The sequence below is a fragment of the Somniosus microcephalus genome, chromosome 2, assembly GCF_052327205.1.
Source record: "Somniosus microcephalus isolate GS21.2 chromosome 2, FLI_Smic_1.0, whole genome shotgun sequence".
Classification (NCBI taxonomy): Eukaryota; Metazoa; Chordata; class Chondrichthyes; order Squaliformes; family Somniosidae; genus Somniosus; species Somniosus microcephalus.
The window spans coordinates 6,287,037-6,308,818 of NC_140988.1; the positions used below are offsets into that span (position 1 = coordinate 6,287,037).

Consider the following 21,782-nt stretch of genomic DNA (forward strand, 5'->3'; position numbering starts at 1 on the left):
CCATGTCAACCTGACCTGAGAGCCCTCGGTGCTGATGTTGGCTGTCCAACACGGGAAAGTCATTTGATCCCAGTGCTGCGCTCCCTCACCTCAACCAGCAAAAACAATTCAACCAAAAATCAAAACCGTTCCAGATAAAAGTAGTGGTTTTTTAACAACAACAAATTGAATTTACACAGCGCCTTTAACATATTAAAACGTCCCAAGGTGCTTCACAGGAGCGATTATCAAATAAAATTCGACACCGAGCCACATTAGGAGATATTAGGACAGGTGACCAAAAGCTTGGTCGAAGAGGTACTAAGGAGCATTTTAAAGAAGGAGAGAGAGGCGGAGAGGTTTAGGGAGGGAATTCCAGAGCTCGGGGCCCAGGCAGCTGAAGGCACGGCTGCCAAAGATGGAGCGATTAAAATCAGGGATGCTCAAGAGGCCAGAATTGGAGGAGCGCAGAGATCTCGGCGCATTGTGGGGCTGGAGGAGGTTACAGAGATAGGGAGGGGCGAGGCCAGGGAGGGATTTGAAAACAAGGATGATGATTTTAAAATTGAGGCGTTGCTGGACCGGGAGTCAATGTAGGTCAGCGCGCACAGGGGGTGATGGGTGAACGGGACTCGGTGCGAGTTAGGGCACGGGGCAGTGAGCACAGGGGGTGATGGGTGACCGGGACTGGGTGTGAGTTAGGACACGGGGCAGTGAGCACAGGGGGTGATGGGTGAACGGGACTGGGTGCGAGTTAGGACACGGGGCAGTGAGCACAGGGGGTGATGGGTGAACGGGACTGGGTGTGAGTTAGGACACGGGGCAGTGAGCACAGGGGGTGATGGGTGAACGGGACTGGGTGTGAGTTAGGACACGGGGCAGTGAGCACAGTGGGTGATGGGTGAACGGGACTGGGTGTGAGTTAGGACACGGGGCAGTGAGCACAGGGGGTGATGGGTGAACGGGACTCGGTGCGAGTTAGGGCACGGGGCAGTGAGCACAGGGGGTGATGGGTGAATGGGACTGGGTGCGAGTTAGGACACGGGGCAGTGAGCACGGGGGCATGGGTGAACGGGACTGGGTGTGAGTTCGGACACGGGGCAGTGAGCACAGGGGGTGATGGGTGAACGGGACTGGGTGTGAGTTAGGACACGGGGCAGTGAGCACAGGGGGTGATGGGTGAACGGGACTAGGTGTGAGTTAGGATACGGGGCAGTGAGCACAGGGGGTGATGGGTGAACGGGACTGGGTGTGAGTTAGGACACGGGGCAGTGAGCACAGTGGGTGATGGGTGAATGGGACTGGGTGTGAGTTAGGACACGGGGCAGTGAGCACAGGGGGTGATGGGTGAACGGGACTCGGTGCGAGTTAGGACACGGGGCAGTGAGCACAGGGGGCGATGGGTGAACGGGACTGGGTGTGAGTTAGGACACGGGGCAGTGAGCACAGGGGGTGATGGGTGAACGGGACTGGGTGTGAGTTAGGACATGGGGCAGTGAGCACAGGGGGTGATGGGTGAACGGGACTGGGTGTGAGTTAGGGCACGGGGCAGCAGTGTTTTGGATGACCTCAAGTTGACAGAAGGTGGAAGGTGGGAAGCCGGGCCGGAGAGCGTTGGAATAGTCATCCAGATTGTAAATGTGGTAAATCAGAGCACATCCTTATCGTGCAGCTCCTCCCGGCCCACAAGGATTGCTCCCCGAGCCTGTCCTCGCCTCACTGCAGCTGCCGGGAATCCGCAGGCCCGGGAACCTCGGCCACAGTTAAACTTTCAAAGCAGGTTAAATCCGAGGCTTCCATATTTAAAGTGTCCACTGGCTGAAAGGTAGCCACCCTATTAAGAAAGAAAAAAAGTACTCACATAGATGCAGCCTCTTTCATAAGAACATAAGAACATAAGAATTAGGAGCAGGAGTCGGCCATTCGGCCCCTCGAGCCTGCTCCGCCATTCAATAAGATCACGGCTGATCTTCGACCTCAACTCCACTTTCCCGCCCGATCCCCATATCCCTCGAGTCCAAAGGGGCCTCATGACCTCAGGATGTTCCAAAGTGCTTCACAACTGATGAAGTAGGTTTTTTTTTTGGAGCATAGTCACTGTTGCGATGTAGGGAAACACGGCAGCCAATTTACTTGGACTCTAAAGGGGAGTGGCCTTGCGCAGCGCGGCCCGGGGCCCAGCTGGGCCACCAGGGATCGGGGTGCTGGCAAATGAGCCTGGCGCTCAGGAGGAGGAGTGCCGGGCTGATGGAGGGCAACCAGCACCCCGCGGGGGGCGGGGGGGGCTGCTGCAGAGGAGGCTGGGGACAGCGGGGGTGGGGGGGGGGGCAGGTGCCCAATGGCCGCCCAGCACCTCTTAGGCGCTAACGGGAGGGGCAAAGCAACCGAATTTTGCCCCCTAGGGGAATCGAGGGATATGGGGATCGGGCGGGAAAGAGGAGATGAGGTCGAAGATCAGCCATGATCTTATTGAATGGCGGAGCAGGCTCGAGGGGTCAAATGGCCGACTCCTGCTCCTGATTCTTATGTTCTTTTTAAAAAAAAATTTTTTTTATTCTTTGATGGGATGTGGGCGTCGCTGGCTGGCTAGACCTGCATTTAGTGTCCATCCCTAATTGCCCTTGAGAAGATGGTGGTTAGCCGCCTTCTTGAACTGCTGCAGTCCATATGGTGTAGGTACACCCACAATGCTGTTAGGAAGGGAGTTCCAGGATTTTGGCCCAGCGACAGTGAAGGAACGGCGATACAGGTCCAAGTCAGGATGGTGTGTGGCTTGGAGGGGAACTTGTAGGTGGTGATGTTCCCATGCGTCTGCTGCCCTTGTCCTTCTAAGTGGTAGAGGTCGCGGGTTTGGAAGGTGCTGTTGAAGAAGCCTTGGCGAGTTGCTGCAGTGCATCTTGTAGATGGTGCACACTGCAGCCACGGTGCGCCGGTGGTGGAGGGAGTGAATGTTGAAGGTGGTGGTTGGGGTGCCAATCAAGCGGGCTGCTTTATCCTGAATGGTGTCGAGCTTCTTGAGTCTTGTTGGAGCTGCACTCATCCAGGCAAGTGGAGAGTATTCCATCACACTCCTGACTTGTGCCTTGTAGATGGTGGAAAGGCTTTGGGGAGTCAGGAGGTGAGACACTCGCCGCAGAATTCCCAGCCTCTGGCCTGCTCTTGTAGCCACAGTATTTATATGGCTGGTCCAGTTCAGTTTCTGATCAATGGTAACCCCCAGGATGTTGATAGTGGGGGATTCAGCGATGGTAATGCCATTGAATGTCAAGGGGAGATGGTTAGAGTCTCGCTTGTTGGAGATGGTCATTGCCTGGCACTTGTGTGGTGCGAATGTTACTTGCCACTTGTCAACCCCACTTATGTTTATGCACATCAAGATCCCACAAACAGCGGTGTTTTGATCGCACGCTCACTTTAAAAATAAAATGACCTGATCCTGTGCAGCAGGCAAAAAGTGTCCACCCTAAACCTAATTCATCGCTGCGCTAAATTATGAAGAAGGAGCCAAGACTGATGCTAAGGTTACGGGGATAAGGACTGACCTGGATGATAGAATATTGTATGTATCTCCAGGGTTTGAGTGCTGCTAAGTCCATGGGTGTCCTTCTCCGTCAGCAGCTGGTGAGAGTTAAGGGCATTTTTAGGCTGGATTAATGTTTTAGTGTTTTGCTTGATTGCTTTTCGAAATTAGGTGAGATATTTCACAGAGCTTTATATGCCTGGAGGTCAATGATAAGGCAGTTGTTCCTGGTCTGCAGTGAGAATGGGCTTGATCAGCTGAATTACCTTTCCGTTCTTCCGCTGTCCCCTGTGACCGCTGTCCCCAGGCCTCCTCCTGTGCTGTTCTGTAACCGGCCACTAGGCAGAGCACAGAGGGGATCGGAAGGACCCGGCCTCCAATTCGTGGCCTGATCACACTGTTGGAGCCTGGAGCTCGCTCGCCAGGCAGTCATAGACACACCCTCCGCACGCACACACACACTCCTTCACACACACACACACACACACACACACACACACTCCCTCAGACACTCCCACTCTCACACTCTCACTCTCACGCTCTCACTCTCACACACTCACAATCTCACACACTCTCACACAATTACATCCACTCAGACACACATACATACTCACTCACTCACACTGTCTCACATATACACACTCACACACACACGCACTCAGACACACTCACTCGCTCACTCACTTGCTCACTCTCACACACTCTCACACACACACTCTCACTCACTCACTCTGTCTCACACACACACTCACTCACTCACGCTCACTCTCACACACACACACAGTCTTACATACACACACTCACTCACACACACTCACTCACACATTGTCTCATACACACACACACACACACTCACACTCTCACACACACACACAGTCTCACATACACACACACACTCACACACACACACACAGTCTCACATACACACACATACACACACACACACACACACACACTCACTCACACACGTGTGCACACACTCACTCTCATACGCGTGCACACACACACTCACACACACACTCACTCACACACGCGTGCACACGCACACTCACATTCTCACTCTCACTCACATTCTCACTCTCATTCACACACTCACACACACTTACACTCACACACACACACACCGTGTCTCTCTGTGTATATGTGTGCCTGTCAGTCTGTGAGTGGCTGTATCCCTCTGTGTGAGTGAGAGAGAGAGAGAGAGAGATAGTGAGCGAACATTTCTCTTCCATTTCCGCTTCTAAACCGAGCGCAGGAGACCTGGGAGCATTCTCGGATGCTCTGACTGGAACAGAGCACGGGGTGATTGCCCTGGTGAATGGGTCTATTTGGTTGTTGTTTAGAATATGTCATTCTTGGTTTGAAGTCGAGCTCGGCGAGTTACTGAGCTCCTATACTGTGTTGCAGCGGGCCGTGCAAGCAGTCAACTTAAAGAAAATGCTTTGAAATTTGAGTATGGGGAACTTTCACACTGACTGAACACAGAAATCCATCAAACCCTGCAGCTAATGCCAGTAAAGCCTCTGGGCAGCTTTGTGAAGCTGCTCACTCCGAGTTTGCCAAAGTAAATGTTCGTTTGCCTGTTGCCTTATCACCAGCGAGGGGCTGGGTCACTCGGTCATTGTTCCCCGGGCTTTGTGCTTTACTTTAGCAGCTTGGAAGCTGCTGTTAGCCAACGCATCAAAGGGCAAGCGAAGCGCAAGTGGGGTTCGCTTTACAGGACCGGCATTGGGAAATCCGGTGAGGAGCACGCGGCGAGAAACTGCGGCCGTGCTTCTCACGGTTTTCTGCCCCCTTTAATTTTAATGACCGCAAAAAATCACGGGAAGTGCAGCCGCGATACGGGCTGGCAGCGGGCGAGGCTCCATGTCAAGACGAACCTTCATAATTCGTCCCCCCACCACTGTGAAACAATTTGCATTTATATAGCGCCTTTAACGTAGTAAAAACGTCCCAAGGCACTTCACAGGAGCGATTATCAGCCTCAGGACGTCTCAAAGAATTTTACGACCAATGAAGTGCTTTTTGAAGTGTAGTCACTGTTGTAATGTAGGAAACGCAGCAGCCAATTTGCGCACAGCAAGCTCCCACAAAACAGCAATGTGACAATGACCAGATAATCCGTTTTTTAGTGATGTTGGTTGAGGGATAAATATTGGCCCCAGGACACCGGGGAGAACTCCCCTGCTCTTCTTCAAAAATAGTGGCCGCGGGATCTTTTACATCCACCTATCCGCCCCGTGACCAATGCAGATGATTCGCGGCTCTGCGGTGAGCTTGTCGTGCCGATTCTCAGGCTCTGTCTCTGCTGCTCTTGAGTGACGGGGATGAGTATGGCACACACGCGCCGTGTGAAACCAGAGACTCTGAGCGAGGGATGGTCAGACGAGATGGAGAGAAAAAAAATAATCAACTGATTGCATCGAGGCAGGAGCTGCCTGTAACTCAAACCCTGAGTGGAAATTCCATTTGCAGTCAGATATACGTTACACGGGTGAGAGGTCGGTGCCACGGCTAACAGGAGCTCTGCTATTAGGGTCTGTCTTTTCATGTGGGTTCATACGATGCTCATCCACCTCACTCGTAAACCTTCCGTAGCACTGGAAGAGGATTAGAAGAGGAGCTATAGAAACTTCTCACGTCAAGAAAGCACTTCAGGCCCATTGAATTATTTTGAAGCATTTCAAAACTGTTGTTATGTAAACAAATGGAGGCAGAAAGATTGCACACAGCAAGACCTCACAGACAGCTGCGGAGTTGAATGACCTGTTTTTGGCTAAAGGAGGAGACTTGGTCAGCCTGACACAGTTAGCTGAGGCTGGCTACACAGTAATAAAGACTTGTATTTAAATACAGCGCCATTCACAACCTCAGGACATCCCAAAGTGCTTTATAGCCAATGAAGTACTTTTGAAATTGTTGTGATGTGTGAAACTGTTGGAATGTAGGAAATGCGGCAGGTAATTTGCACACAGCAAGATCCCACAAACAGCAACATGATAATGGCCATATAATTATTTTTGTGATGTTGATCGAAGGATAAATATTGGCCCCAGACACTGGGGAGAACTCCCCTGCTCTTCTTCAAAAATAGTGGCCATGGGATCTGTGACATGCACTCGAGGGGGCAGATGGGTCCACGGTTTAGTATCTGCATCTGACAGTGCAGCTCTCCCTCAGCACTACACTGGGAGTGTCGGCCTGGATTTTGTCCTCAAGTCTCTGGAGTGGGACTTGAACCCACAACCTTCATGACTCAGAGACGAGAGTGGGTGCTGCCCACTGAGCCACAGCATTGTTAGCTGTAGGTATAACCTGTTGATCTTGCATTGTGATTTGATTTAACTGTCTGAAAAAAAGAAAGACTTGCATTTCTATAGTGCCTTTCACGACAACCGGACGTCTCAAAGCGCTTTACAACCAATAAAGTACTTTTTGAAGAGGAGTCACTGTTGTAATGTGGGAAATGCGGCAGCCAATTTGCGCACAGCAAGCTCCCACAAACAGCAATGTGATAATGACCAGATCATCTGTTTTAGTGATGTTGGTTGAGGGATAAATATTGGCATCATTTTGTACACCTCAATCAGGTCCTCCCTCAGCCTTCTTTGCTCCAAGGAAAACAACCCCAGCCTGTTCAGTCTTTCTTCATAGCTGAGGCGCTCCATCCCAGGTAACATCCTAGTGAATCTTCGCTGCACCCTCTCCAAAGCAATCATATCCTTCCTATAGTGAGGCGACCAGAACTGCACATAGTACTCCAGCTGTGGCCTTACCAGCGTTTTGTACAGCTCCATCATAACCTCCCTGCTCTTATACTCTATGCCTCGGCTAATGAAGGCAAGTATCCCATATGCCTTTTTAACCACCTTATCTACCTGTTCCGCTGCCTACAGGGATCTATGTACATGTACACCAAGGTCCCTCTGACCCTCTGTACTTCCTAGGGTCCTACCACTCATTGTTTATTCCCTTGCCTTATTTGTCCGTCCAAAATGCATCACCTCGCACTTTTCAGGGTTAAATTCCATTTGCCACTTTTCCGCCCATCTGACCAACCCGTTTATATCATCCTGTAGCCTGAGGCTTTCCTCCTCGCAATTTACCACCCCACCAATTTTCGTGTCATCTGCGAACTTACTGATCATACCTTTTACATTCTCCTCCAAATCATTTATGTAGATCACAAATAGGGTAGATAAAGAGGAACTTTTCCCCTTAGTAGGGGGGTCAATAACAAGGGGGCATAGATTCAAGGTAAGGGGCAGGAGGTTTAGAGGGGATTTGAGGAGGAACTTTTTCACCCAGAGGGTGGTTGGAGTCTGGAACTCACTACTTAAAAGGGTGGTAGAGGAAGGAACCCTCACAACATTCAAGAAGCATTTGGATGAGCACTTGAAATGCCATTGCATACAAGGCTATGGACCAAATGCTGGAAAATGGGATTAGATTGGACAGGGCTTGATGGACGGCGCAGACACGATGGGCCGAAGGGCCTCTTTCTGTGCTGTATAACTCTATGACTCTATGGGCTAGAAATTCAGTAGGCTTTGCGCCCAGTTTTCGCCCAAAGAGGGCTTTTGTGCCACTTGCTGAGCTTTCGCCGATATTCAGCGCTGCGGTAATGGCGGCGTTAGCCAGTAGCGCTGCGCCGCCACCGATGACGTCATCGGTGTGCGCAGTGCCCCGCTACCGCCCCACTACCGGCCCGACCGCCATATTTAGTTGCGGCCGCCTCTTCCGCAGCGGCCGCAAACAGCGATCAGAAAACGGGGCCGTCCTGTAGCGTTAGTGGGGCGAGTTAAGGCGGAGGTGCGGTCGGCCGTTTTTTCGGCGGCTGCCTGCCCGCACCTCCTTCCCAGGCCTCCTCCACCCACCCCCCGCGGCATTGCCGGCTGTTTTCCGGGAGCCCGGCACTTCTCCGTGGTGCCGGGCTCATTTGCCGGCACTAGCGAGCGGCGATCTCGCTGTTGCAGGCACCTCCCCCTTAAGAGAGGGAGGAAGGCCTGCAGTACCGCAGCCTGCCGCTCCGCAGCGGGTGGCGCTGCGGCACCTAGCGCGCCGATATTCAGTTTCAGCGCCCCAAGCGGGGGCGCCGAAACCCTTGAATAGCGGCCGCCTTCGAGTTGGGGCGCTGAAACTGAATTTCCGGCGGGTGCAAGTGGCTCCGCACACAGCAGTACTTTCTGGGCGCGAGTGAGCTGGCCGCCCCAAACTGAATTTTTAGGCCTATGACTCTATGACCAGGGATAACTCCCCTGCTCTTCTTCGAAATAGTGCCATGGGATCTGTTACGTCCACCTGAGAGGGCAGACAGGGCCTCGGTTTAACGTCTCATCTGAAACACGGCACCTCTGACAGTGTAGCACTCCCTCAGCACTGCACTGGGGGTGTCAGCCTGGATTTTGTGCTCAAGTCCCTGGAGCGGAACTTGAACGTGGATCTGAGACCTGCAGGAGTGTCTCACCATCAGTACAAAGTGTGGCCCGATTTAGTTTAAAAGTGTGGGGCTTGATCTAAGAATCTCAGAAATTAAGGACAGTTCGGTCGTTCCATTGAGATTTCTGTAATTCTGCCTTGCAACAGAAACTCACCGAATGGTAAATCACTTTTCATAACTTACGATTGAGAAGAGTGCCGGGCGCCTCGAAAGCTGTATTGTTGGCAGAAGATGAGATGTTGGCTGGAGTTGGATTGCCCTCCTGTTGGGTGTTTGGGGTCCTCGATCATTCATTGCACTTTTGTTTCTCTCCCCATCAGATCCGCAAGCTGATTAGCGACTTTGCCATCATCCTGGCCATTCTGATCTTCTGCGGACTCGACGCTCTAGTCGGAGTAGATACACCAAAACTTATTGTGCCAAGTGAGTTCAAGGTATGGCTGTTTACTTTCTTGTTCCTTACAAATACGAGGCTTCCCCCCAACCCCCCACCCCCCTGCGTTCCTTCTTTGGTTTCGTAGTTCAGTTGAAACCGTACTCCTCCAAATTGATTTCCCTCAATAAACCGCTCCCTTTGAAATATGTTGTTTATAATTATGTCTAATAGTTCCTTTCTGGTGTATTCAGTACATAGCATGACTAGGGAAAATCCTGCTCCAAGATAGGCGATTGGATATAATGCACGTTCCCGTCTGGTACATGCTGCAGTGGAGTGTTGATGTGCACAATCTTTAATCAGAGCAACCTAACTATTAACAGTAGGAGCTAGAGCCAGCGTGAGCCGACAGTTTCAAAGAACTTGGACTGTACTGCAATAGATTCCAGCCTGTTCTCCAAATCAGAGAATCATAGAAATGTACGGCACAGAAGGAGGCCATTCGGCCCATCGTGTCCGTGCTGGCCGACAAAGAGCTCTCCAGCCTAATCCCACTTTCCAGCTCTTGGTCCGTAGCCCTGTAGGTTACGGCACTTCAAGCACATATCCAAGTACTTTTTAAATGTGATGAGGGTTTCTGCCTCTACCACCCTCTGGGTGAAAAAATCTCTCCTCAACTCCCCTCTAATCCTCCGACCAATTACTTTAAATCTCTGCCCCCTGGTTATTGACCTCTCTGCTAAGGGAAATAGGTCCTTCCTGTCCGCTCTATCTAGGCCCCTCATAATTTTATACACCTCAATTAAATCTCCCCTCAGCCTCCTCTGTTTCAAAGAAAACAACCCCAGCCTCTCCAATCTTTCCTCATAGCTAAAATTCCCCAGTCCAGGCAACATCCTTGTAAATCTCCTCTGCACCCTCTCTAGTGCAATCACATCCTTCCTGTAATGTGGTGACCAGAACTGCACCCAGTATTCTAGCTGTGGCCTAACTAGTGTTTTATACAGTTCAAGCATAACCTCCCTGCTCTTATATTCTATGCCTCGGCTAATAAAGGCAAGTATCCCGTATGCCTTCTTACCCACCTTATCTACCTGTCCTGCTACCTTCAGAGATCTGTGGACATGCACTCCAAGGTCCCAAAAGTCCTCCACACTGAAGAATGTGAAATATGGCCCTTCACTGTATGGCTTAGAAATTCAGTTGGGCGCGCCAGCCGTTAGCGCCTTAGGGGGAGTAGATCTCGAGCGCTAGGCGCTTATCGCCCGGGCGCAGCGCGATCTGCGCCTCTCCCCAACTTCAGGACACATTTAGCGCCGGCGCAAAGTCTTAGCGTGCGCCCTGCTGCGCGTGCAGATCATGACGTCATTTAATAGTGCAACGCCCTTTGTGCGCCCCAAACCGGAACTTCACTCGCGCCGGCCCATTGTGCGCCGGGCGTCCCGAGCGACTGTGAAGTGGAACGGTACACAGGCCAGCCGGGCCGGGGGGAGCGCTAATTAAAGGGCACTTACCCAGCAGTATAAAGGCCAGCCATTTTGCAGCATTCACTCTTGTGCAACGGTTTTTTGGACAGAGACCAAGGAGGAGAGTTTACTGGTTTGGACCAACACTTGGACAGGTATTTTTGGCTCAGGCCAGAGCTTACCAATTATCTTAGCCTTCATTCAGAGCTCAGTGTTTGCCAGCATATAATGGGGGCTGCATTGGGTGGCAACGCTGAATTTCAGCCTTATGCCAGAAGGGCTTACAGACGCCGTGAGAGAGTGGCAGCCCTGGCTAGACGCAGAGGGGGCAACAGGCGTCGCCAACTGAGGCCTTACCCACGCAGGGTATACCGCCAGCAGACCTCCTATCTGACCATGTCTGCCGCGATGTGTGTAAGGAGGCTGCGATTCAGAAGGGAGGTGGTTGCAGACATCTGCCGGCTGCTTCAGAGAGATCTGCAGCCACAGCTGATGCGCAGGACGTCTCTGTCGGTGGCAGTGAAGGTGATGGTGGCTCTCAACTTCTATGCCTCCGGCTCCTTCCAATCCGCTACTGGGGACATCGCTAACATCTCCCAGTTCGCCGTGCATTGCTGCATCCACCAGGTGACCGAAGCCCTTTTCAGAAGGAGACATCAATTCATCTCCTTCCCCATGACCCTGGACAAGCAGCAGCAGCGTGCAGTGGGGTTTGCAAGAATAGCGGGCTTCCCCATGGTGCAGGGCGCCATTGACTGCACGCATGTGGTTTTGCGGGCACCTCTTGAGCATGCCGAGGATTACCGCAACCGGAAGGGCTACCATTCCCTCAATGTACAGCTGGTGTGTGACCACAGGCAGCGCATCCTAGCTGTCAATGCCCGCTTTCCAGGCAGCAGCCACGATGCCTTTATCCTGCGACAGACAACTGTGGCTGACATGTTCCAGGCACAGCCTCCCCCAAGAGGATGGCTTATCGGGGACAAAGGCTATCCTTTGTGTACCTGGCTCATGACCCCGCTCCGCGCGCCCACGACCCCTGCTGAAGAGGCATACAACGAGAGCCATCAAGCGACGAGGAGCCTCATAGAACAAACAATCGGCGTGCTCAAGCAACGGTTCCGCTGTCTCGACCGCTCCGGGGGAGCCCTCCAGTATTCGCAGGATCGAGTCTCCCAATTCGTCGTCGTTTGCTGCATGCTGCACAACCTGGCTATCCGCAGGACTCAGGCACTGCCACCTCACGTTGGACCACCACCTCAGGAGGAGGAGCAGGAGGAGCATGAGGACGACGAGGACGAGGAGTACCAGCCCAGGAGGGATGCACAAGGTCCAAGGGCCGCCCGTCGGCGGCTTATTGAACGTTACTTCTAGGCCCCCTGTCAGGGAATGGCTTGTGCCAATGATAGAACATGATTGCAGCCGCTCCGCAAGCCCTCAGCCGGTTAAGGCAACAAACACTTCAAAGATCAAACATGGACAATGTGAATAAATAAAATGCTTTATTGTACAAACTCTGGGCCCTTCCCACATGAAAACCAAAAACAGAGGAAACCCCCAAAAAACACTCAAACACATTACTCGCTCCCACAACCTGGGGAGGATTAACAAAATAGGGCAACTAAAATGGCCGTCATTCTCGGCCTTCGTCCAAAACAAACATCACATCATCGGCCTTCAAAAAACAAACATCCAATTCTCGGCCTCAAGAAACAAACACAAATGGCCACACATTCGACTATTTGGCCCGCTAGGGCGATGCCTTGGCCATCTTTGGGTGGCCCCTGCCTGCCCTGCTGCTCCGCCTCAAAGTAAGGCCATTGGCTGCTGCAAGGCTGGGGGCAGGCTCCTGAGGGGCACATGTCGTGACGGCAGATGCCCTTGGGGGTCGGCCTAGTCGAGGTCTGGGCGTCGAGCGGCCGGCTGTTGATTGCTGCAGCTGTGGCTGGCCAGCATCAGTCGCTGCAGCAGCTCCTGGCAGCTCCACTGGGGGAGTGGCAGTGGCGGCTGGAGGAATGGCGGCAAGCTGGCGGATGGCAGGCGCTCGCTGGTCGCCTGAGACACTGGCACTCACCCGGGCCAGCACTGCAGCATGCGCACCAATCTGCCGAGGGAGAGACCGATGTGCTGCTGCAGCGCGCCGGGTGCCCTGGCGATGCCTGGCTGACACAGCGAGTGTGGCAGCAGTGAGTGCCCGTGTTGACCTGTTCACTGACCGCAGCAGAGCAGCCAGTGACTGGACGGCACCACTAATCACCTGGCCAGTCGCTGAAAGATCTGCCCGGTATTCCGCCCGACTGGTGGCCTCTAAGGGCCCGAACTCGGCCACACTCCGAGAGAGGGAATCGATGGACTCAGGCAACCGTGCCACTGCCGCCATGAGCTCCGTGTGCCGGCGCTCCGAGTCCGCGGACAAGTCTTCGAGGCGTTCCATCTCCTCGGCGAAGAGCATCTCCTGACTGGAGGCCGGACTCTCCCTCTGGGGAGAAGGCCGCCGAGCTGGCCGACCCTTCCTGCGTTGCTGGAGGCCGCTGGGCCCAGCAATTGGACTCCCCTCCGACGCATCCCCCCTCTGGGGAGAAGGCCGCCGAGCTTCCACCCCCCTCCCGCCTTTCTGCAGCACGCAGGTCCCAGGAGCTCCCCTCCCCTTCGACACTTCCGCCACGCTGCCCTCCAGGGAAGACGTGTCCCCTACATTGGCCTGGGTGGCCGCGGCTGAGGGTTCCCCTGATGGGCCGCCTTCCTCTTGCTCCTCCTCCTGCTCCTCCTCGGAGGGTCTGTCACTGGCAAGTTGAGGGACCTCCACTTGACCATCTGAAAGCAGGAAGGCACAAGAGTAGCTTTAGAGTGAGGAGAGGGCGTCAGTGCGGGATGCATGAGTGGTGGCATTCAGCGCATTGGTCGGACAGTGGCAAAGGATGTAGATCTGATGCGCAAGTGGGACGAGAGAGGTGCAAAAGGTGATGTCCTTACCATTGCTTCCCAGAACAGGGTCGGCATCTCCACATGCAATGGACCCAATCACCCGGTCACCCATGAGGCGCTCCACGCGATGTTGCAGGTCGGTGAGTGGCTGGATATGGGGTCGTCCTCCCCCGGTCGCAGTCCGGCTCTTGCGATTATTCGCCAGCTTGGCCTGCAAGAGAAAGGACGGCCTCTAAGTACAGTGTGTCGCCGTGATCTTGTGTGCACTGCCTCCCATGGTGGAATAGCCTGGCCAGTGTGTCGCCATGATCTGGTGTGCACTGCCTCCCATGGTGGAATAGCATGGCCAGTGTGTCGCCATGATCTGGTGTGCACTGCCTCCCATGGTGGAATAGCCTGGCCAGTGTGTCGCCATGATCTGCTGTGCACTGCCTTCCATGGTGGAATAGCCTGGCCAGTGTGTCACCATGATCTGCTGTGCACTGCCTCCCATGGTGGAATAGCTTGGCCAGTGTGTCGCCATGATCTGCTGTGCACTGCCTCCCATGGTGGAATAGCCTGGCCAGTGTGTCGCCATGATCTGCTGTGCACTGCCTCCCACGGTGGAATAGCTTGGCCAGTGTGTTCAGTGCAGAATGTGCAATTGATGCTCATGCCTGTGCCATAGCTGCTGGATGAAGGCTGGCCATTAGAGCTTTCAGGTCCCTTTGCCCATAATGTGAGGTGCACATGCAAGGATGAGGAGGTCATTGGAAAGGGTACTCACCCTGACAATGCGTGTGAGGTCATTTAACTTTTTGCGGCATTGGGCACCGGTCCTGGGGACGTCGCTGTTGGCTGACAGCTTGCTGGCGACATGCCTCCAGGCTCTCCTGTAGACGCGGACCGTCGCCTTCTTGCCATTGTCCGGGTACAAAACATGGCGCCTCTTCTCTACAGCAGCAAGCAGCACACTCAGATCACGCTCTGAGAAGCGCTGCACACGTTCACGGGCCTTCTCCATGTCTTCAGGCGCTATTTGGGTCCAGCAGCAGTGTTCAGGCCTAGCTGGAGGGCTCCACTATCCAGGGCGTGGCAGCAGACACAGTCGACCCTTCCCCCTTAAGAGCTGGCCGGCGCCAGGGTGTCTGCTGTCAGTCACGAGATGGCCGCACCTGCGCTGCGCCCGGCCTCGGCGCTATCGATCACCACCTCCGGCTTAGCGCCCAAAGAGAGGCGTCCAACAGCAGTTTTAGCGCTCGCCCGAACTAGTAGGGTGAAGCTAATGAATATCGGAGAAGTGGCCTAGATTTTGCGGCGGCCGCAAACTTTAGCGGACGCCCCACTTTAGCGCCCCAAAAGTGGCGTCAATGAATTTCTAGGCCTATATGTTCATACAATCATACTGCACAGAAGGAGGCCATTCAGCCCATCATGCCTATCCCGGCTCTTTGTAAGAGCTCTCCAATTTTCTATCTTGCAATTTTTTCCTTTTCAAGTATTTATCTAATTCATTTTTGAAAGTTACTATTGAGTCTGCTTCCACCGCCCTTTCAGGCAGCGCATTCCAGATCACAACAACTCGCTGCGTAAAAACATTTCTCCTCATCCTCCCCCTCTGGTTCTTTTGCCAATTATCTTAAATCTGTGTCCTCTGGTTACCGACCCTCCTGCCACTGGAGACAGTTCCTCCTTATTTACTCAATCAAAACCCATCATGATTTTGAACTGTTGAGGTTTGTTCTGTTATGCCAATGAGAAAACTGACTGGTAGGTTCCCCCTTTTGGCCGTGGCTCAGTGGGTACCACTCTTGCATCTGAGGCAGAAGGTCATGGGTTCAAGCCCCACTCCATGGAACTTGATGTATATAATCATCAATCATAAAATACAGTGCAGTACTGAGGGAGTGCTGCACTCTCGGAGGTGCTGTCTTTCGGAACTGAGGTTGTGAAAGGCACTATATAAATGCAAGTTCCTTCTTTTCTTCTTTACTCCTGGAGTTGGATCCGGTTGGATCTGCGCACAACATGAACTAGCCCCTGGTAGCTTAGCGTAGAGTGATGAGATGAGACGCTCCAGGCCCTCCTCCAATGTGGATTGGAGCTGGTGATCATTAGGAGAGACCAGGGGGCGTGTTCATGCATTAGGAACAGGAGGAGGCCATTCAGCCCCTCAAGCCTGATCCGCCATTCAATTAGATCATGGCTAATCTGTGACCTAACTCCATATACCTGCCTTTGGCCCATATCCCTTAATACCTTTGGTTAACAGAAATCTATCAATCTCAGATTTAAAATTAACAATTGATCTAGCATCAACCGCCGTTTGCGGAAGAGAGTTCCAAACTTTTACCACCCTTTGTGTGTAGAAGTGTTTCCTAATTTCACTCCTGAAAGGTCTGGCTCTAATGTTTAGACTCTGTCTCCTAGCCCTAGACTCCCCAACCAGCGGAAATAGATTCTCTCTCTCTACCCTATCTGTTCCGCTTAATATCTTGAAAACTTAGATCAAATCACCCCTTAACCGTCTAAATTTCAGGGAATACAACCCTAGTTTGTGTAATCGCTCCTCGTAATTTAACCCTTGGAGTCCGGGTATCATTCTGGTAAACCTACGCTGCACTCCCTCCAAGGCCAATATATCCTTCCTAGGGCATGGTGCCCAGAACTGCTCACAATGCTCCAGGTGTGGGCTAACCATTCCTGAGCCTGGGTGCATTGGAAGGCCTGGGTTCAGTAAATAGAGAAAGATCAGACGCAGGAGGCCCAAAAGGGACCCCCCGCCTCCCGCAACTATCCGTCTGTTAATGTAAACAAATGGGAAAAAAATCAGGTGGGTTCCCTTATATTGGCCTTGGAGAGGATGCAACACAGATTCTCCAGAACGATGCCAGGACTAAAATTATGAGGACCGGTAACTAAACTAAGCTTGTATTCCCTCAAGTTTAGAAAATTAAGGGGCGATCTAATTGAGGTGCTTAAGATGATTAAAGGAGTCGATAGGGTAGCTAGAGAGAAACTATTTCCTCTGGTGGGGGGAGTCCAGAACAAGGGGGCAGAACCTTAAAATTAGAGCCAGGCCGTTCAGGGGTGATGTCAGGAAGCACTTCTTCACACAAAGGGCAGTGGAAATCTGGAACTCTCGCCTCCAAAAAGCTGTTGAGGCTGGAGGTCAATTGAAAATGTCAAAACTGAGATCGATAGATTTTCGTTAGGTGAGGGTATTAAGGGTTACGGAACCGAGGCGGGTGGATGGAGTTAAGGTGCAGATCATGAACTGATTGAATGGAGGAACAGGTGCGACGGGCTGAATGTCCTCCTCCTGCTCCTATGTTCCTTCGGGGCTCGCGTTCGTCCCCATCTGATTTCCCTCCATTTGCTGCCCCCAGGGTATCTCAGGTGCCCAGGCTGAAGAACAGGGAGATGCAACCCCCCCACTCCCTGATCTCCACTGTGAATGTCCTGAGACCAGTAACACAGAACGAACGAGTGGAGACCTGCAGGCTGGATTCTGTGGCCCGCCCTGCCGATGTTCCAACATGCCATCTCATTGGCGTGACCCTTCACCCTTGTAGCATTGAAAAAAGGGGGAAATCCGCTCCGGTGTTTGGGGCGGGTGTTTTCTTTCTGTCGGACCAGCAAGTCACATGATCCTGCCTGTTTGGAAATCTTGCACTCACAAGGGCTGCTTTTTCTCCCCCCAGCACTGTTCAATCGCCATTTAATACAGGGCAAGTGAGAGAATTACCACCATGTCGACCGATCGCACGCTCCCTTGCTTTGATCTGTTGCTAATACACTGATAAAATGCACACCGTCTGTCGTCACCTGCTTTAACATCCCTCCAAAGTGGGGGTGTGGTGGGGGGGGTGCGGAAATCTCGGGAAGAAAACCAGTATAGAATCATTCAGCACAGAAGGACGCCATTCGGCCTATTGTGTCTGTGCCGGCTCTTTGAACGAGCTCTCCAATTAGTCGCACACAATGTTCCCCCAATTTTTTGGGGGCCACGTAGTCCCTTTAACAGGCTGTGCAGCGCATTCAAAAGTCCGGCTCACCGGCTGCGCGGGTCCCCCGGAGTGCTGCATGGCCACGCAGCTTAAAGGGAACATTGGTCCCACTCACCTGCTCTTCCCCCCCATAGTCCTGCAATTCTTTCCCTTTCCAGTCTTTATCCAATTTCATTTTTAACCTGCTTCCCCCGCCCTCTCGGGCAGTACGTTCCCAATCACAACAGCGCACTGAGTAAAAAATGTCAGGTGGTCGCGCTCCTGGTTTAGCGATCCTTCGATCGGCGAGCTGCCCTGTAACTCACTCCTCGTCGTACGCTCCTGTCCGTAAGAGCTTAGCCCTTGCTCCCTCCATCCCTCCCTCCTTCCCTCCCTCCCTCCATCCCTCCCTCCCTCCCTCCCTCCCTTGCTGCCATCTGTCCAGCAGCGACAGCTGAAAAACAGGTCTGTAATACAGTGCACAAAAGACCCGGCTACACAGCTGTCAGATCAAAGCAACGTTCGTGGATAAAAATAAAGCTTAAACTGCGGGCTTTTCCTTCAATGCAGAGCCTGCGATCTTGCACAGATACAATCAGAATTAAAATAAACAGGGAACCCACTTCGGAGCTGCAAGCCCTTGTGCCAGGTTACAATGACGATGTTTAAAATGCTGCCCCAGAGGGCTGTGGATGCTCAGTCATTGAGTATATTCGAGGCTGAGATCGATAGATTTTTAGACTCTAGGGGAATCGAGGGATATGGGGATCGGGCAGAAAGGTGGAGATGAGGTCGAAGATCAGCCATGATCTTATTGAATGGCGGAGCAGGCTCAAGGGGCCGAATGGCCGACTCCTGCTCCTAATTCTTATGTTCTTAAAAGTTAAGCAGGCGTATAAGGACTGGAATATAACAAATGATGGAGTGTAAGACAATTTCAGCAGAAACTCTAGGTTACGGTGTGAACTCCCAGTGTGGACCTCACCAGACTAGGACCTATGAAAGAAAGAACTTGTATTTCTATAACGCCTTTCACAACCTCAGGACGTCCCAAAGTGCTTTACAGCCAATGAAGTACTTTTGAAGTGTAGTCACTGTTGTAATGTAGGAAATGCGGCAGACAATTTATGCACAGCAAGCTCCCACAAACAGCAATGCGATAATGACCAGATAATCTGTTTATTAGGGATGTTGGTTGAGGGATAAATATTGGCCAGGACACCGGGGAGAACTCCCTGCTCTTCTTCGAAATAGTGCCGTGGGATCTTTTACGTCCACCTGAGAGAGCAGACGGGGCCTTGGTTTAACACCTGATCAGAAAGACGGCACCTCTGACAGTGCAGCACTCCCTCAGTACTGCCCCTCTGACAGTGTGGTGCTCTCTCAGTACTGCCCCTCCGACAGTGCAGCGCTCCCTCAGCACTGCACTGGGAGTGTCAGTCTAGATTATGTGCTCAAGTCTCTGGAGTGGGACTTGAACCCACAAACTTCTGACTCAGAGGCGAGAGTGCCGCCCACTGAGCCACGGCTGACACTGAAGTATTTTTGAAGTTTAGTCACTGTTGCAATTGTGGAAATGGTGTTGTGGTGATATTGGGAATCCTTGGCTCGTGTCCAGTGAGGGTGTGGGGGCGCGACCCTATTGTGGCTTTGTGCATTCACATGACATTCCGCCATCCACTATTTATCGGTGGTTTAGACCCATTTAAAGCTGATCTGTTCTACGTGAGGAGTGCCGCAGAAATGAATGTTGTGGGTGGCGGCTATCGCTTTGCCTGCTGTCTAGTTCAACTTCCTGCTTTGCCATTCCTTCTCTAGCCGACCAGCCCGAACCGAGGCTGGATTGTGCCGCCGTTCGGGGGCAACCCCTGGTGGGTGTGTATCGCCTCTGGCCTGCCTGCCCTGCTCATCACCATCCTGATCTTCATGGACCAGCAAATCACCGCGGTTATTGTCAACAGGAAGGAGCACAAGTTGAAGGTCAGTGATGTAATAAAGCTCACTACGCACTTGGTTTCAGCATAAAGCAAGGCTTTAATCAACTTGTTTCAGAACATGGAGGTCTAGTTGTACTTCACTAGTTCCTTGTCTTACAAAATGTTCCTGGCAAGCTGGGCCCACGCCCGAGTATTTACACTCCTTGGACGGCACCACCAGCTGGCCGTCCAGTGTTACTTCATGAGTAGTTTCTTGATGATGATGAGATTTATAACAGTCAGTGTTAAGCGTTTATCGGAACTACATCGTAGCTTTGTACTGCACAGAAGGAGGCCATTTGTCCCATTGTGCTTGTGCCGGCTCTTCGAAAGTTCTACCCTATTAGTCCCACTCCCCCCTGCTCTTTCCCCCCATTGCCCTGCAATTACTTTTCCGTTTCAAGTACACACCGTGAGGTCTGCGATTGCGATTGCTCGCACTGATTTGACGCCTCCTCGTGATTGGGCAGCCAGTCTGAGCTGTGCCATCATAGAGAGGCTTCAAGACGAGGCAAAGCACTAACAGCAGAGGGAGGAAGTGAAAATCAAACAGCCAGTCCCACCGGGCTGTGCGCACTCACACCCTATAGATTGGCATTGCATTGGTATTTTTCAAATGGTGAGAAGCTGGGATCTGTGGAGGAGCCGAGAGATTCAGGGGTCCAAGTTCAGAAATCACTAAAAGCTGGAAGACAGGTAGAAAAAAACAAATTTTTAAATTCATTCATGGGATGTGGGCATCGCTGGCAAGGCCAGCATTTATTGCCCATCCCCAGTTGCCCTCGAGAAGGTGGTGGTGAGCCACCTTCTTGACCCGCTGCAGTCCGTGTGGTGAAGGTACTCCCACAGTGCTGTTAGGGAGGGAGTTCCAGGATTTTGACCCAGCGACGATGAAGGATCGGCCGATATATTTCCAAGTCAGGATGGTGTGTGACTTGGAGGGGAACTTGGAGGTGGTGGTGTTCCCATGCGCCTGCTGCCCAATTAAAAAGGCTGATGAAATATTAGCCTTTATCTTGAGGGGGGCTGGATTACAAAGGGGTGGAAGTGATGTAGAGAGCTCTGGTTAGACCCCACATGGAGTGACTGCGTTCAGTTCTGGGCCCCGCACCTCAGGAAGGATATATCGGCCTTGGAGGGGGAGCAGCCCAGATTCACCAGAATGATACCCGGGATAAACGGTTAAATTCCGAGGACAGGTTGCACAGACTGGGCTTGTATTGACTTGAATATATAGAAGATTAAGGGGTGATCAAAGGAGTTGATCGGGTAGATAGAGAGAAACTATTTCCTCTGGTGGGGGGAGCCCAGAACAAGGGGGCAGAACCTTAAAATTAGAGCCAGGCCGCTCAGGGGTGATGTCAGGAAGCACTTCTTCACACAAAGGGTGGTGGAAATCTGGAACTCTCTCCCCCAAAAAGCTGTTGAGGCTGGGGGTCAATTGAAAATTTAAAAACTGAGATCGAAGATTTTTGTTGGGTAAGGGTATTAAGGGTTATGGAACCGAGGCGGGTAGATGGAGTTAAGATACAGATCATCCCTGATCTAATTGAAAGGCGGAACAGGCTCGAGGGGCTGAATGGCCTCCTCCTGTTCCTACATTTGTATTGGTAAAGGGCTCAGGTGTGACCAGGTAGCCATCATTAGAAAGACCTGTAGAGAGCTGAAAATCTCCCTTAAAGGGAAAGAGCATCCAACTGAATTACTCCAGACAGTTAAGCTGAACCTTTATAAAGCGCAGGTTAGGCCACAACTGGAGTATTGCGTCCAGTTCTGGTCACCACACTTTAGGAAGGATGTGAAGGCCCTTGAGAGGGTGCAGAAGAGATTTACCAGAATGGTTCCGGGGATGGGGGATCTTGGCTACAAGGACAGGTTGGAGAAGCTGGATTTGTTTTCATTAGAGCAAAGGAGGTTGAGGGGTGATTTGATAGAGGTGTACAAGATTATGACGGGTTTGGATAGGCTAGACGGGAAAAGGCTGCTCCCACTAGTTGATGGTACAAGGACTAGGGGACACAGATTTAAGGTTTTGGGTAAGAGATACAGGGGGGAATGTGAGGGAAAACCTTTTTACGCAGCGAGTGGTGAGGGCCTGGAACTCGCTGCCGACGGAAGGGGTGGAAGCGGAG

The 21,782-nt window shown here is 52.2% G+C and overlaps 1 protein-coding gene across 1 annotated transcript in view; it reads left to right on the forward strand.

Annotated features, from left to right (window-relative positions):
• The window catches only part of LOC147122516 (electrogenic sodium bicarbonate cotransporter 1-like), a 229,974-nt gene that overhangs the window by 171,726 nt on the left and 36,466 nt on the right, over positions 1-21,782 (forward strand). Inside the window, 2 exon segments of the mRNA XM_086006102.1 lie at positions 9,260-9,373; positions 19,493-19,654. Of these exon segments, the coding sequence (XP_085862228.1) occupies positions 9,260-9,373; positions 19,493-19,654 (276 nt within the window).